The 17,612-nt window shown below is 36.5% G+C and overlaps 2 protein-coding genes across 4 annotated transcripts; one reads left to right on the top strand and one right to left on the bottom strand.

The window, feature by feature from the left end:
- The first annotated feature begins 1,595 nt into the window (after positions 1 to 1,595).
- On the top strand, positions 1,596 to 10,235 carry LOC131785995 (zinc phosphodiesterase ELAC protein 2). Its single transcript, XM_059102970.2, has 14 exons — positions 1,596 to 1,819; positions 2,077 to 2,396; positions 3,024 to 3,265; positions 3,617 to 3,828; positions 4,627 to 4,771; positions 4,989 to 5,530; positions 6,123 to 6,261; positions 6,954 to 6,995; positions 7,226 to 7,314; positions 7,724 to 7,805; positions 8,033 to 8,153; positions 8,548 to 8,626; positions 9,125 to 9,269; positions 10,089 to 10,235. Exons 1-14 carry the CDS (start codon positions 1,653 to 1,655, stop codon positions 10,200 to 10,202), a joined length of 2,439 nt encoding a protein of 812 aa, XP_058958953.2. The 5' UTR covers positions 1,596 to 1,652; the 3' UTR covers positions 10,203 to 10,235.
- Positions 10,236 to 11,283: 1,048 nt separating this feature from the next.
- On the bottom strand, positions 11,284 to 17,456 carry LOC131785994 (uncharacterized). 3 transcript variants are annotated; one of them, XM_059102967.2, is made up of 5 exons: positions 17,342 to 17,456; positions 14,080 to 16,461; positions 13,205 to 13,412; positions 12,323 to 12,659; positions 11,284 to 11,725 (listed from the first exon to the last, which is right to left on the bottom strand). In XM_059102967.2, exons 2-5 carry the CDS (start codon positions 16,431 to 16,433, stop codon positions 11,376 to 11,378), a joined length of 3,249 nt encoding a protein of 1,082 aa, XP_058958950.2. In that variant the 5' UTR covers positions 16,434 to 16,461; positions 17,342 to 17,456; the 3' UTR covers positions 11,284 to 11,375. The 3 variants fall into 3 exon arrangements, with proteins under 3 accessions (XP_058958950.2, XP_058958951.2, XP_058958952.2); XM_059102968.2 differs by having other exon boundaries at positions 17,348 to 17,436; XM_059102969.2 differs by having other exon boundaries at positions 17,387 to 17,430.
- Positions 17,457 to 17,612: the final 156 nt, after the last annotated feature.

Here is a 17,612-nt window from a genome sequence, read left to right on the forward strand (position 1 = left end):
CAGCTTCTTCACATTTCAGAGATGTCTAGTACATAAAACAAAATGATTTGATGCCTGCAGCCATACATGAAAACCATGTTATCATTCCAAATTTAAGAGTTCCTTTAAACTAATACAGAGACTAAAAATCCTCGAACTGTCTAAGCATTAGGTTCAGCCCATTCAAAAATTATATTGTTTTCTCCTCCTTGACTTCATGACTACCAGATTTAGGCCGAAATATGGAACAGATCCTCTGCAAATATGAATGTTGTAAATGAAAAATGACAACGTCGTGTTGTAACAGTAGTAATACGATAACGGCAAACGAGCAAATGGAACATCTGCGTACGATACTTGACGAAATCAATAAAAGATGCAGCAAAATTAGTAGTTGCGGGTCATCTGTTAAGTTTTTTAAAAAAGACATTTTAATTTTAATTAAAGAAGATGTTAATTTTTTTTCAGAGGCTTAGCGTCTGAAAATTTGCTGGAAAGAAGCCAGAAAAACTCCAGACTTCGATGGGATTCGAGCTCGTCATTCACAGAGTTTTTTTGGCGTTCTTGCCTATTGAACTTTGAAGTAGAGTCGGAAGTAGAAAAGTGAATAATAATCAGGGTCTATGAATTGTAATTCTTCGGTTACATTCATTAAATCTGTAAACCAGAGTAGCATCAAACCATGTCTGATTGTCCACCTGGTTGCCGTGTGAACTTTAATATATTTTAGTGAATCATTTGTTTTCGGGGTTTTCCGTATCAGACTTCTCAGACTTCTCAGATTATGCGATTTAAGCGTGTGGTTTTTATACAGTACTGCTGGAAAAACTACAAAGTTTCCAACGCACTTGCTAAGTTCAATAAATATTTTGTTTCGCGACCATCTTGTTGTGTTGCATTCTTTTGTTGTCTTTCATTGTCTACTGGCTTTCTTTCATTTTTTGTGTTTTGTCCAGTATGTGCGTGTGCGTGTGTGCGTGTGTGTGCGCGCGTGTGTGCGTGGTAACCTAAGTAAAGCTGCCCTACCTTTTAAGCCCTCAGTGGTTATTACGTGTAACCTAAACTCACTCCATTTTTCAAGTAATGTATGTATTTTTTTATCGTGTAAATTAAAGTAGGGTACAAATAAACAAAGTTGTTGTTGCCTCTGTGGTATTTCAGTCCTTATATCCGGCAACTCTTAAAAATTGTTTGTTGAACCTTGAAAATATCTTTCCCCATTTAGTTTCCCATTTACTTTTTTAATAAGAAATCGGCCCTAAAGTAATACAGAGGGTAAGTTTTTGCCACCGTGAAGAACTTTTAAGGACATTACAGGTAAGAAGAAAGAAAAGATTCAGCTGGTAAATGAATTCAAAGCAAAGCGGATAACGGAGCCCGTAGGTGAGTTTAAAGAGTAGTATGAAAAAAATGCTAGAGTTTATATGCAAGTCTTCCAGGAGTTATACCATCCAGAAGTATGCTCTGAAATCCTATAACTCCTTTTACGCTGGGATGAGCCGCAAATGATCGAGAGATCCTGGGAACGAAATGGTACCCAGCGGTCGTTCACTGTCTCTACAAAACTGTCATGTAAGGAGGCACGTTTCTTCCTCAGAGAATAAAATTCAACATGGCGGCTAGCATGAGGAAAATGTAGTGAAGTCTTTTAATACTTTTTACCTTCGTTCTAAATGAGAGTATTGTCAATATTAAGGAAGTTTCAACTCCAGAGAACGTGTAAATTAATGGCAGCATCCCTGAGTACGTCCAAACCTACAGCAAATGTTTATCTGCAAGTTGTCGGAACAGAAACTGGCGACACAAGTCCATCGTTATATCTCTTTGCTGAATCTCAGAGGTATGCTGATGTCTGATGCTCAAAATGAATATGATATTTATTGTTTATCTTAATTTTTTCTCTCTCTAGGCATTTAGTTACCTTAAATATCTATTTTGACCTTAAATTCGAAGTGACATTTGAAAAAAAAATAGGATTTATTGAGTGGGTGGTCGATGGAGGGATTTGTTGTTATTCGATTGACTAATAACTTGATTGACTGAATAACTGCATGATTGATTCACTGGTTCACATTGCTGTATTGCTGTTATGCACAGATATCTTTTCAACTGTGGAGAGGGAACTCAGAGATTATGCTTTGAACACAAACTAAAACTCTCAAGAGTGAACAACCTTTTCTTCACGCGGATATGTTGGGAGTACATTGGAGGTCTGCCTGGAGTTGCAATGACAGTGAGGGACTTTGGAAAATCAGACATTCGTCTTCATGGACCCAGCACCTTGTCTCATTTCATTCATGCCACAAGATTTTTCTTGCATCATGAAAACCTGAAGTTTGATTGTGTTGGATTCACAGGAACAGATAAGGACAAGTATGAAGACGAAAATTTAACAATATGGCCAGTTCTTCTGAATGGTTAGTACTATTGTGTATTTTTATTTTGCATTTGTCATGTGTTCCTTCAAAGTGTGTACATTTAATTGCTTTCTTCCTAGTTTATTTGCCATTAATTGATTTGATGCAAATACATGTTAACCAAGGCAGAAAATAAGTTGAGCTTGCAAAGTTAACCCTTTAACTCTCAGAAGTGATTGACATGTAACTTCTCCCTATTATATCCATATATTGTTTGGCAAACAGGTAATGAGAGTATTCAAATGTATCAGGTAGAAGTTGTTACCTTGATCTCACAATAAATTCTTGTAACCAATTTAAAAGGAAATGTGTAGCAGCAAGAGGGAAGAATTAACAATCAGATCTTGGGAGTTAAAGGGTTAACCCTTTATATCAGTATGCATGTTCTCCATACTTACGTCCTTACCTTTGCCAAGGTGCTGACAATGAGAATTTGTTTAACTATCAAGAGCTGCTTTAATAGGTGGCAATATCCTTTATTCTCATGGCCTTAGTATTTGATTTAGGGGTGATATTGGAAGGAGAAATTAGATCCTAATCACTGTTTTTTAAGGGGTTTCTTGGGGTTGCCAATAGAGACACATAACACTACTGTTTCGAGGCTCTCTCTTTCAAAATACCCTGCAGATGGTGCTTGGAAATTAGGTGATGATTCTTCTCCTTCAAGTGATGTGGATGATCTGCCATCAGTTAAAAAAGCAAAGATGGACAGTCCTGAGACATTAACTGCAGTTTGCTACATCTGCCAGCTTTCCACTCTACCTGGGAAGCTTTTCCCTAAGAAAGCCATTGAGCTAGGTGTACCAAAAGGACCCTTGTTCAGGGATTTTGTTGCTGGAAAGACTGTCACGCTAGAAGATGGACGCAAGGTCAGTTTTAAATCTCAATTGGACATTGTTTGTTCAACAGTACAATAAAAGAAACACTATTATTTTCACTAAAGAAACTTTCATTAAATGTGGTACTATATAATTATCTAAGGAAATGAAATTTGTGGGTTAATTTTTATCACTCATAGCGAACTTAAATATAACAGAGCATGATTTTTTATACATGACAATTAATTATATGAAGATTTCTTGGCTATCTGATTCACATATTATCAACATCACAAATTTATCCTTTTTTGTCTTAATTGAGGGTATGTTAATGTGTTCCTACTCTTGCCAGATTGCAGTCCATTAAAGATATACAAGATATTCCATTCCATTTTTTTCCAGGTGCATCCTGAGCAAGTCATGGGACCTTCTCAGCCTGGCTCTGTTTTTCTCATCATTGAATGTCCCACAGTGGCATTTATACCATCATTAGTCTCCAATGAGCAGCTCAAAAAGTACTGGGAAGGAGGGCCAAACTTAACTCCTGTCATTATTGTACACTTGACACCAATGGATGTTTTCCAAAATGAAGAATATAAAGATTGGATGAAAGGGTTGGTAGTGTTCATTGTAGTTCCTGTAATGAATTTATTTCCTATTAGTTTATGAATAAGTGATTTTGAACAAGAAGTATGAATGCCAGTAACCATAGGAGAGTAGTCCTAAATAGTCACACTGTTGTCAAAATTAACCCTTTAACTGCCAAGATCTGCTTGTTAATTCTCTCCTCTAGCTGCTACACATTTCCTTGTAAATTAGTTATGAGAACTTGGTGCTAGATCAAGATAGCAACTTCTATCCGATAAGTTTTAATATTCTCATTACCTGTTTGCTGAATAATGTATGGATATTGTAGGGAGAAGTTTTATGTTAATCACTAACCGACATTTTAACAACTTGAGGTGAAGTCATCATTGGAGAAATTATGACTTTAATGCAACTAACTGAAGAAGTGAATCATTTTCTTCAGCAACATTTCTTTAACACTTTAACTTTCAGATCAAATTTGTAATTCTCCTTACTGTCAGCAATTCAATTCTTATAAAGCTAGTTCAGAGAATTTAGTATTGGATCAACTAATTATTCCCAAAGTGATATTTTTCTTTATTCTCGTCACTTATCTGGTTGATATTCTATTGATATTGTAAGGAGAAATTCAGTCTTGGTCACTCATGGGAGTTAAAGGGTTAAGGGGCTATCCACACATAGACCAATGATGCAAGACAGTTATTCTTTTATTTTTTGACGGACAGGACAGTCATCAATTGTTATGTGTACCTCTTGTTTTAAACCATGTGCTGTAAATTTCTGGTGGGAAATATTGACATAATTTAAATGTTATAAAAAACCAGGTTTGGAGACAAGGTGTCCCATTTGTTGATTAACAAGCATGTGTGTATGGCACCCCTGGTGTTTCAGTCTCAAGGAACTGTTCAGTGTAAATTACACACCATTAATCCAGAGATTTTTCCCCTATTGGAAACCATGGACACACCTGTAAGTATCATTTAAGAGAATAATTTGTGGCATAGATTGGATTGTAAAATATGGCAAACCCTGGAATTAGTGCTGTGGATGCAGCTCAGTGGGATTTCAAATGGTTCATGTCAAGATAGTCATAGGTAGAGATGCTGATGCTCACACAAAGTGTCTATCATGATAGGTTCAAATGTATTATTATACAGTTTGTAACTGCTCACATGTTTTTTTGCAGGAAATAAAACAAGATGCCTTACCAAGGAATTGCTTTCCTGGGGAGAATTTACTCAAGTTTTATCTTCGAGAAGGTAAACAACAAGGGTTTGATAGGTCTGAGGTACTACAAAAGTTAGATGTGAACACAGTGATGAAAGAAACTGAAGCACTCTTAAATGAGCAATCTATAGAGTTGTTATGTGATAGAGGCTTGGAGAAAAGAAGTACTGAAGAGAAGGAATCATTATCAGTGGCTGGTACTTCCAGATCACTACCAACTAGCAGCTCCTTGGTGGCAAGTGACTTAATCAGAAGTCCTCCTACAAATAGACTTGCAGAAAGTAGGTATAGGAATGTTCTCAGAGATACCTTGGATGCTGTTGGAGTACCTCTATCGGGCACTGAAAGAAGTGGTTTTACTTTGAGTGAAATGATTCAAATGAAAGTAAAGAAAAGTGCATGGGAAATGCAACACAAGGATTACGAGGTAGTTTTCTTGGGAACTGGGGCATCTATTCCATCAAAATACAGAAATGTCAGCTCTACATTGATCAATATGAGGTAAGAAAAATGAGAGTGGAAATGAAGGAGAAGATTAAATAATATAGGAGCTTTGCCCCACCTGGTAAAAACATTCAGACTAAATAATTCACATTAATTTGTGATATATGATCCACTGAAATCTTCTTTATCCTCAGACATCCTGGTTTCCTTTTGGTTTATCCTTGCATCTTTCCAGTTTGCCAACCTTGACAAAATTAACTTAGAATATTTAATGGTTTTTTCCAGGACAATTTTCATCAACCTTACAAGTAGTTGAAAGGATGATCATGTACATTATAAAACCTCCTCTATCCTTTAATTGGTTCTTTTTCATCACTAGACCACACATCTCAAATTAACAAATAATTTCCAAGTTGATTTGTGCACATCCAGTAAACAATGGAAAACAGCTGCCATCCAAATGTGTTACAAACAAAAAGTTGGCATAGAAGCTGCAGTTGATAGTGTCACTTACACATAAAACATTTGTTTCTGTATTTAATTTCTTGAAAGTTTTAGTGAATACAACAAGCAACAGTGGCACAGAAACCAAGTTACGTGCAAGTTTTGGGTTATAATGTGACAATTGTGTAATTGAATTTGTGAATAGCGAGAGGGATTCCATACTCCTTGACTGTGGTGAAGGTACATATGGGCAGCTCTATCGACATTATGGTAAATATGTGGACCATGTACTGAGGCGACTCAAATGTGTTTTCATATCTCACATTCATGCTGATCATCACTTGGTAAGATAATAAAGATTGATTTTGTTACAATAACCATGAATGATCTACCAGTCATTTAATAAGTCAGTTAACCCCTTAACTCCCAGAGTGACCATGACAGAATTTCTCCTTGCAATTCAATACTGTATCAAGTAGACAGGTCATGAGAATAAAGAAAAATTGTCAATTAGGGGATTATAAGTTGATCCAATACCAAATTATCCAAACTAACATCATACACATTGTGTAACAGACAGTAAGAAGAGTTTCTAATTAAGGTATGGGGGTACAGCAAAATACTGTTGACCTGCATTGCCAGACACAGATAAAAAATGTAATCAGGCTTCTCACAGAGAGCAAAAAATATCCTTTTGTCAGTCATTAGGTGTTTATATATGCAGAATTTTATCAATGGTAGCATTATGGAGGAAAATGTCTGTGTAATGTAAACATCACTGTGCATTTTTTCCCTTTTGTTGGAAACATTTTAATTTGTGAAGAGCACTTCCTATAGTGAGATTTGCAAAAATGAAATCATCTTGAAAATTGTAATTAAATGACAATTAGGTTTAAGGGGTTTATTTCATTACATACTTGTATGTTTCCAAAGCTCAAATACATGTTTTTGTTTTTTGTTATTGCTTTGTTTGTTTATTGTTTTCAAATTTGTTTTATTTATACTATATTTTTATTTTGGTCACTCTATCCCACAGGGTCTTATTCGTATTTTAAAGAAAAGAGAAACAGTAGATATGGTAAGGATTTTCCCAAGTGACTAACATGTAATTTCTCCCTATGAGATCCAAACATTCTCTAGCAAATGGTCAATGAGAATACTCAAACTTATCAGGAAGAAGTTTTAATCTTGATCTTACACCAAATTCTCGTAACTAAATTACAAGGAATTGTGTAGCAGCAAGAGGAGAGAATTAACAATCAGATCTTGGGAGTCTAAAGGTTAATAGTTCAGTTAAATTTATTGTAGGAGGGTGATGTTCTGTTAATCATTGGTCCTGCCAAAATAGGAAAATGGTTGAAGGAATACGACAGCTTCTGTGAGGACATTGAGTACAGGTTTTTAAAATTCTCCTCATTTTGTTGTAGTAATTAATACCTAATATGTAGTGCAATATACATATGGATATGATCTTTGTTTTATTATTATTAATAATTATGTAATAATCTTGTAGTTTTGATTATAATACTTTTCTGTCTTTGCCTGCTGTTTAATACCAAATGTCACTCTCCACCCAAGTCTTTAATCTAATTCTTGAAAAATATTACTTATCAGTTGCTCCTGTCAAGTCGATAACAAGGAAAGAATCATTGTTTAATATAATTGTGTTATTGACTGCTAAAAGTACATTGATCGACAAATTAAAAAAGAAAAAACTTCATAACCGATGTAAAGCTACTAAACATATGAGTAGACAATCACATAGCCAAAGGTGATCATGCTTTTCATGAAATTGTTTCATGCTAGGTTTGTGGACAGCAGGGACTTAACTGTAAAAGGCCTGTATGAAGATTACTGGTCTGTTACACATCACTTAGATGCAAAGGAGGTGAGTTTCTAAAGATTTATTAATAGAATAATGTGAAAGTAGTCTCCTGGTCTCTAGCTTGAAGGAATCAGAAAATGTGGGATGCAGAATTGCAGACAATATAATTTGTAATAGTAAAACATGCTGTGCACTTGTGTGCTTACAGAAAACGATAGTGGCCTAGAACTATGTATAATTTGTGAGTTAAGCGCTCAGAATTAATGTAGAGGGTTTTTTTTATTTTTCAGGTTTTAACGGTGCCTGTAGATCACTGCCCACAGGCCTATGGCTTGGTATTGACACACAAACGAGGCTGGAAGATTGTTTATTCTGGTGATACACGACCATGCCTAGCACTGATTAAGGCTGGTAAGTCAGTTGCAAGGGTGGGAGGAGGCACAAGGGATGAAGAGATGTATCCAAAAATAGATGGTTCCTTTCTTGTACACTCTAGCTAGGTGGCTTGCTCTCCTCCTAGGCAACCAGTTTTCTTGGTGTGGGGCAGTTTCCTATAGCTTTGGCAGCAAACCACCCTGAAATCTAATTCCAGTTGGTAAGGTTGATCTATCTTGCAGTACAGCCAGGTGTGTGAACCTTCTAGGTAAAAAAATTCATGGCTTAAACTATACCAGTTTTGTATAAGCTGTCAGAAAAACAGGGCGGCTAGATCAATCCTAAAATTTCTTTGGTAGTCAGAATAATTCAACGTTGTGGTGATGAATTCAGGTGCACAACAATAATTCAAAGTGTTAATAATTTGCAGGGACAGATGCTGATCTCCTCATTCATGAAGCCACTCTTGAAGATGAACTGATGATTGAAGCTCTAGAGAAAAAGCACAGGTTTGGAAATGATGATTGGTCAGGGAACAATGAAATAATTGAAGGATCGCTCAACTTCAAACTAATGAGAAAACTATAAATATTATCAGTCAGTGAGTAGTTTAAAAAGTGCAAATTTAAAGTCCACACAAAGATTTGGCCCAAGTTTGACATAAGGCAGAGTATGAGAGAGGGGAGGGTGGAGGGTTTGTTAAAGGTAAAGAACATGGGAAAGTAAATCAAACACTTTTTTTCTCAAGGGAGAGAACAATTGTGATTTTTAAGTGATATTTTTTGGAAATAAATTGTATATCAAGCTATCAACAATATATGACTAAGATTTTTTTGTGAATTAGGGAGTGGCATCTCCTTTGCTCTAAGATATAAAAATCAGTAATTGTTAAGTGAACTTTCTTTTTTTCATCCTGAGTTGCTTGTTGTTGTCATTGTTTTTTGTTATTTTTCTTTCTTTTTGGTTGATTGTTTGTTAAATTTTTACGTGTTTTCTTTTCTGACTAGTACAACTACTGAGGCAATCGAAAGTGGAATGAAGATGGGTGCAAAGTTTATCATATTGAATCACTTTAGTCAACGTTATCCTAAAATCCCAGTGTTCAGTGAACAATTTACAAGGTGTACAGGCATTGCATTTGATCACATGAAGGTACAGTAAAAATTATGGATTAATCAAGCAAGGGTTTTATTCAAAGCTGGTTAATGGCAGTCTACCACAGCCTGTGAGACCTCGTACTGTCATCTTTTTAGCCTCCAAGCAGCCTTCATGATTGGGTTTTCCCTTCCAGCCCTTTTACTGGCACAGCCAATGGCTGGGTGTGGATAAAGTGTTTGAAATTCCTGATCAAAGATATTTTTTACATAGTCTTGTATGGATAGTAATTTTGTCACAAGAAGAAAAATTAATTTCTCATCCAATCCTTACAGCCTCATTTTGATCTCATGCCTTCCTGAGAGGAAGACATGTTTAGTTTAATGTATCCAAGGAAGGAAATTTCACACATTTAGGTCACAAGAATAAAGGAAATGATCACCGACTAAAGATGCTCTTGATTGTTAAACAAATTCTCCTTGTCTGCACCTTAAGAAATGTATAAAGCATAGTATGGAGAATTTGCATACTGATGTTGGGGTGTAAAGGGTTGATTGATATCTTCCTCTTTTATGTGAACCTAGAGATAAAATGATATCTTGCTAGCTTCTTTTGTTGGTCTGTACTGTAAGTTACAGAACCTTTTTTTTTTTGCTCAGATTTATGGCTTATGTATTATGTGCTTTGGCCACAAATCCAAGTGGAAAAATGTGTTCTGAAACTTGCATTATGGACCTCAAACTCAGTTAGGAAGAGGTATTATTGATCAGAGTTCTGCATTCCCCATGTTTACAGTGATTGTCCATTCTGCTTAATTTCCCAGCCAGCCAGATATTAATAGAAACATACTTCTTTCTTGATTGACTTTTTTGACAGGTTCACTCAAGCAATTTTTCAAAACTGCCACAACTACTGGACCCACTCAAAACTGTGTTTGCAGAAGAAATTGATGGAAGGACAAAAAACAAACAAACAGAATCCCTTGAATAATGAAAGAAACAATTTTTTTCTGCTTTATTTCTTTGTTCACATTAACTTTAATGTATTACTCTACGCATTTTCTTCTATTAGCTAAGTTCACAATGGTTCCAAAGCTTCTTACTGATAAAAATATTACATTTGTATTTTTAACCCTTTTCTATAGAAATTTTTCCATATTAAACTAACTTCCTTCCTTCTTTTTTGTATTACAAACAAGTGTACTAATTACAAATTACAAACTTAGAAAACATGGTACAAAAACCTTCATGCTTTACATGAGTTAGTGGATTTGTCTTTGAAAACAGTTAAAAATGATGGAAAATAAACAAACTATCTAATAAATACTACTTAACAATACATATCTAATAGCTGTCTGTGAGTGTAAAAGCATCCTGATGTAAATCTACTCTGACTTGCAGAGTATTTCAGCTGAGACCAGCTCTCAGGATGGTTACAAACTAAAATTTAATAGTAAAAAAATAGGTACCAATAGCTTTACTACACTTTTCATTTGCATGCATTGAAAAAGCAAGCCTAAATTTTTCAAATATAACAAAAAAAGAAAAACTAAAACTACAGCAATTGAAAGAAAGGTGAAGTCTTCTTAGCCAAGTCTTAACAACAGCTCAAAATGTTTGAGGGTTGATTACTGTCACACATGTACAAATACTGGATCAGATGTTAATGATATCTTAGGTTAACTGTATGGTGTATGTCTGGAAGAAGTTGTTTGATATGAAGCAATGTATGACACATCTGATGTACAGAAAATATTTGTTGGCTTTCCCACAATCAATACATAAAACATTATTTCACGGAAATAAGTATTTACAGCTTAATGTACATACTAAGCATGCTAATCTTGTGTAATCAGATATCTCCTTCATTATTGAGAGGTGTGTTCTACTCATGGAGAAGTATGAGACCAAAGAAAAGTGCATCTAAAGCTAATTAATGTAAATTTACATCTCATTAATAGGTCATAGAATACAACATCTGTTCTTTTAAGAGAACAAAATGAATTTTTCTTCAGTTCCCTACCTCACTCCACTTATGATACAATATTTTTCTATCACCAGGACAAAAATAAACTGTTGAAAAGACATGACCTCTAGAGTCATTGTTTGACTACTTCCTCTCAATCAGTAATTACTACATGATTTCAAATAACAATGGGTGATATCAACCCATCTCTAAAGCAAGACAGTATTGTCTTGCAACATACCCGAGCCCCACTTTGCGTAATGCCCTAGAAAGGGTAGTCGGATTGCAACGATCTGGGTAGCGATCTCGCCATGCTAAAAGCACTTGATATGGCTTTTCATACAAGCTATCTTTATTGATGCTGCAGTCATGTTCGATCTCTTTTATTTTGCTATCACTAACCCCCAACACTCGGCCAAGCTGTTTCCACTCTCCATTTCCAATTTTTCGGGAAAGGTCGTGGAATTTCTCTTCCCAATTTATAGCCTCTGGAAGTCGTCGTTTGCGAGTATTCTTTTTTACACAAGGGCACATTTTGGGTTCCATTTCTGTCAGAATCAAAATATTGGGCAATCAGTCAAGAATGAGAAAAGTATGGATATGTCTGTGCATCTAAAAGAACAAGGACTTTGTTTAAAGTATATATTTGTCTTTTTTCAGATGTGATGGAGGTCAATTCTCAGGGATACTCCTCAGATGAAGACAAGTGAATTTTCTCTTTGATGACACATTAATACCTAACATTTTACATCTTGCAACCTAGAAACACTCTTCCCACACTTTAACCCTTTAACTCCCACATGTGATTAACATGTAACTTCTCCCTATAATATCCATACATTATCCTGCAAAAAGGTAAAGAGAATACTCAAACTTATTAGGTAAAAGTTGTTATCTTGATCTAACACCAAATTCTCCCAGCTACTTTACAAGGAAATTTGTAGCATTTAGAGGGGAGAGTTAACAATCAGATCATGGGAGTTAAAGGGTTAAGTGGTCAGAAATTCTTGGAGAGAGGAATAAAAACTTTCTACTATGATAAGGGGGGGGGGGGGGAGAGGATTAAATCTTGTTTACATAGATGTTTAATTTATTTAGCCTTGAGATTTCATGGCCCTCTGGATCACACAAAAACAAACTTTCACCTGGTGTGTCTTCTTCCACCATTCTTGTGGATCCAGTCCTGTTGTTCATTTTCTGTTTCACTACATTCCCTGGGGAACCTGTTTTGTAAAGAGCAGTAATGAACTGATGAGGTATTCCACCGCGTCTTTTATAGTCTCTGATAACTGCTGCCATTGGGTTGTCATTTGTGCTGAAATTGCTTATCTCTCGTGGAGTATAACCCAGTTGTTTAGCAACGTCATGCCACACCTCATCACCCATGTCTGTTTCAGCGTTGATGCTCAGCATATTTGTCAGTTCCTTGGTTAATTGAACTTCCCAATCAAGACAGCTATCAGCATCATCAGCATCACGAGGCTGCAAGAAAGAGTTTAAATTCAAGATAGTTATTGTGAGGCAAAGTAATTGAATACATAATTTATGCAGTAAGTGTAGTCACCAGCAGAAATGTCACTCTTGTTGGTTTATTGTGTAAGAAAGATGTAAATTATAAGTTAAGTAGTCAATTAGAGGAAGTTATTATTGATTTCTTCTTGTGAGTGTAGGACAAAGGAGAAAAACCTCTAGTACCTTAAGAAATTCAACCCAAAACCTTTAAATTTTGCAGTCTGATGCTCTCTTGCTGTTAACCCTAAGAAGGACCAGCTTCTAATTTCTCTTTACATTAATATTGCTGAATCATTCATTAAGATCATGAGAATAAGGGAAATGATCATCAACCTAAGCACTTGTGTGATTACACAAATTCTCCTTGTCGGTACCAAAGGAACTGATAAGAAAAGAGTATGGATAATCTGGATACTGATGTTAGGGTTTCACAGGTTAAGCTACAGAAAATTTCATGGGAGGTTTGCTCTAAGTCATAGTTGTTCAGTGAAGTTAAGCATTACATGAGAGCTTACCCTATTTAAGAGGAAAGAGAAAACTGGCTTGTTTTCACCACTCTTTGATAGTTCTTCCACAAAAACATTACCAAAGTTTCCATATGGTGGCTCTCCCTTAAATCGACATCCAAACTGAATCACAAATGGACGGCCAGTGACGTTCTCCACAGCTACAAGATCTTTAACACCAATTGAGGTGTCTGTGTCAAAATGATCTGATTCCAACCTTGTAACAGATATGGTTTGAAGAAAGTGTTTAGTATGAACAATGTGAATTGTCATATCAAGTCAATTAAGGTTTAAGCTGGGGAGAGAGTGAAATTTTGCATTGTTTAAAGTTATGAAATGGTTCAGAGGCACTGAGAAAAAATAATTGAAAAGGTAAAGGAGGAAAAACACATTACTCCTCTTCAACTAATTTTAGAGCTGATTACTTTTAATATGTACAAAATAAAAAAAAAGGCTTGAGAAAGGTGTCTGCTCTCATCAGATGGTTTTTCCTTAATCTATACACTGTTTTCTGCACAGATTGTACAGATAAAGGGGGGGGGGAGGGTGGAGGAGAGGGTTCTAATAGGCCCATGCCACACTTCCTTGATAAAGAGTAAAAACATACCTTCAGTTGATAATAAAAATACCTGCCAATTTGGGTTTTTAACATTCTATGTTTATGTTAATTTACAATAATGTATCTTTCCCATTTATTCAAATACTCCTAAATATATGAGCTACTAAAATAGCTACTCTAAATTTGGGGTAAAATGAAGTCACATTTGTTTTGTTGTAAGTCACTGATGTTTCAAAAGTTGGACCCCAGTATTGGAAAATCCTACATGTGCTGGTGCACATTTATAAGGCATACATTTTAATACATACAATCTAGTTAAGCTTACCTGATTTGCAGCCTTCCTGTGTGTAGCAGTCTTGGTGCAATACATTTACCAACAACAGTAGGAAAATTGCCAATGTCCTCCAAAGGTTTACCAAATCTGTAGCACGCTATACAAAGGCCAAACCTCAGCCCATTCTCACTCACTTCTGACATCAAAGCTTGAAAGGAAACACTGAATTGGAACAGAGGAATGATACTAGAAGCACCCAGCTTAGCTTCCCACAAGATGGTATCAATAATGTTCCAGAGAACTCTAACGAAAGAGAAATGCTCCACGGAGAAGTACACAGAGCATAGAGCATTGTCATCGTTATCAATGTGGAAAAACCTAGGATAGAACTGCTGCCACTGGAGATCTTCTCCATCTGTTGTAGAACTACACCAAAATGTGAGCTGCCTGTCTCCATACCTCTCTAAAATCTCTTTGCCATCTGGAAGTGGAAGGCGCACAGTTACAGAGTCAGCAGAATGTAGATTAAACACACAGCCATGAGGACCAAGTTGGACAACTGGTGTAGCAAGTGCTAATGCCTCTGGGTCAGAATGATCAACATCATAAGGGTGATCTGCATAAAGAACCTTCACAGATGCTTCAATATCATGAAGTAATGATGTGTCTGGGAAGAGAATTTCTATTCCAGGGACTTCGGGGATGTGGAGATAACCACCTATACCAGCTTTTATGGTCTTGTGAGCTTCAGGGTAGCCTTTTGTTACCACAATCGCAAAAAGACTGAAATGGTAGGCTCTGATTTCTACATGAGAAGTGAAGACCTTGTAGTCACTTGGATTCATTTTTTCCCACCTTGTTCTCTGCCCAAAACCAGTGTTGCTGCAAAGACAAGTGACAACATCGTACCTTCCAATTTTAACATCGAAAGGAAAACTGATGATGGCTGGATCATCTTTGAAAAACTCGGCTCCATGTGGTGTCATCTCAATAACTTCACTAGCAAGCACCTCCCGACTCTTGAGTGTAGGAGCAAATGACATATCTTCTAACACCTCCAGATGAAATTCTGACTGCAGATGGCCAGTGATATTTTCCTCTGGGATAATAACACAGATGTCTCCCAGACTTATGTGTCTACATCGGTCAATAACTGACTCTAAGTCAGAGTCATTGATGTAACAGTCATTTTCAGAAACTTCACTCAAACATGAGCTGCCACTGTCGCTTGAGAGCTTTCTCTGCCTCAGATTTGCTGGTAAATTGTTGTTGAAAGCATCATCTAGTGAAGTAGATGATTGAAAACTCAAAAGAGAATCTTTTCTGTTTAGGAACGAATGCTCCCTTACTCCAATGCTCTCTGTAATGGAGGAACAAGTTCCATATTCACTTGTAGTCAAGCATCTTGGTCTTCTTCTGTTCAGACTCTCAAGATCCAGGCTAAAATCTAACCTCCTTCTTGTATAAGGAAATGGTGCCGGTTTACACTGTTCTTTCATCTTACGCAAGGAGTCAATGTTTTTTTTTCTAAGCTCCTGCTTGTGAAGAAGCTTGCTTTTCTGTTGTTTAACCAGGCAAAGTTCATTCTGATGAGCCTTTTCCAAATTGGATACAATGTTCTGATGTTGCTCGACGTATTTACCTGGTAAAGTTTCCACAGGCAAGGATGCGGAAATCATGGAATCATCTTCAATTGGTGAACATCTTGAACTAGGGGAGGTCTGCTCACAGACTAACTTTTTAAATCCTACATCTGGTTCACTTTCAGACAACAACAGGGGTCTGTCCAAAGTATTTGAGCGCAGCTTTGGTCTTGTAAAGCATTTTCTTTGAGGAGACAATAGCCTCAAATTTGTGTGGCAGTTTCTGTCACTAGCATCTCTAGTGCAAGGCAATCTAAAGTACCTGCGTATGCAATCTATTCCTTGAAGATAACAATCCCTGGGGATGTTTTCAATGAGGTTACGTACAAGGTACAAATGTTGAAGGTTTGGTAGAAGAAGCAACCAAGGTGGTAAAACTTCCACCAGGTTCCCAGCCAGATTAACCCACTCTAGAGTTATCAATCTTGAAATGCAAAATGGGACTTCTTGAAGACCATTATGTACCAGATCAAGTCTTGTCAAGGCTGGAAGATCTCCAATTTCTTTGGGCAAAATTTTTAAGTTATTATGTCCAAGGTAAAGTTCCTCCAAACTAACCAGTTGGCAAATACAACTGGGAAGTGACTGGAGGCCATTAAAACTTAGTTCTAAAACTATCAAGTTTTCCACCAAAGGCTTTGCAAAGATTTCATTAGGTATGCTGGCAATGTGCAGACCACGCAGATCCAAGAGGCTCTGACATGATTTAGTAGCTCTTTGTAAAATTTTCCCTTTCTCTTTGAGCCCAAAAGGACTCCTCATTTTCACTCCATGGCGCGGAAAAATCCAACTGGAAAAGAGAAAAGAGCAGAAAGCCTCTCTTAAAATCCTTATCAAAACTTACAATTTTAAGGACTTTGAAGATATCTAAATATCCTTGAAGATTCTAGGAGCATCCTATTGCAAGATCTTTGCTGAATCTTATCGAAAATCTTTCAAGAAATCTTAATTTCGAAGTTTGTTTTGCTAAGTCTCTTTCGATCCTGAGGCTCTCTGAGAGGATTGCGAGATCAACTTATAGATATACTATTAGCTAATAGATTAACATAAATAAACGCAAAAATCCCGATTAACATCCTCAAAGATTTTTCATTATTTCGTCTGATTTCAGTGGAAGTGACAGAAACATCGTTATTGAAGAATTATTGTTGCTGAGCGAAAGTTTCATCCAGTAATTAAATTTTGACACATTTGAAAACAGCTGAAAAGGGTTTAAAGGGCAAAATGATTACAAAAAAGGTCTCTAACCATATTATTGGAAGACTATCGACAAGAACGCTCGCTTGATCGCTATCATAGAGTTGAGATATTAAAAGAGCTCGGCAAAACAGTCGAAAAAAGTTTGCACGCGAAGGGGATAACTTGGAAAAAATCACAAACTGCTAGTGACTTGTTTGTTTGTTTACAAATTCCAGATGGCAATTAAAAACCCCTTTTTCTTCTCCACAAGGGTTTCCTGTTTGAAACAAATTAAATGTGTGTAAAGGTACCGATAAATAACCATAAACGTTTCACAAGAGTGGGCTTCAAGTTTTCAAAGAATTGTGCGCGTGGGTCGAGTGTCAAAATTTTAAACTCTTGAAATCCAGCGGTAGCATGGATATGACCTATGATCATTGCTTCTCCCTTCTTTGCAAATGTTGCGCCAATAGGAGGAAATCGATACACACCTGTACCTTTCATATTCAGCAACAAAAACACCGATATTCCATTACCTCGACACTTCACCTCCTTCAAGCTTTTGACTCTTTGTACAAGTTTGAGGCTGGGGCACGCGCAAAAACGAACAATGGACCTGACGTTTCTATGGAAATAAGCGCGTGTTTTTGCTGGTACCACGTGTCCTAATCCCTGCGTGGGAAGTAAGTAAAAGGATCTGTCTTCTGCAAAATTTTTCACGCTAGCGAAAAAGTAATTTAACAGTAGGTCCTTTCAGGAATT

This window comes from Pocillopora verrucosa, chromosome 8 (assembly GCF_036669915.1).
Source record: "Pocillopora verrucosa isolate sample1 chromosome 8, ASM3666991v2, whole genome shotgun sequence".
In the NCBI taxonomy this organism is placed as follows: domain Eukaryota; kingdom Metazoa; phylum Cnidaria; class Anthozoa; order Scleractinia; family Pocilloporidae; genus Pocillopora; species Pocillopora verrucosa.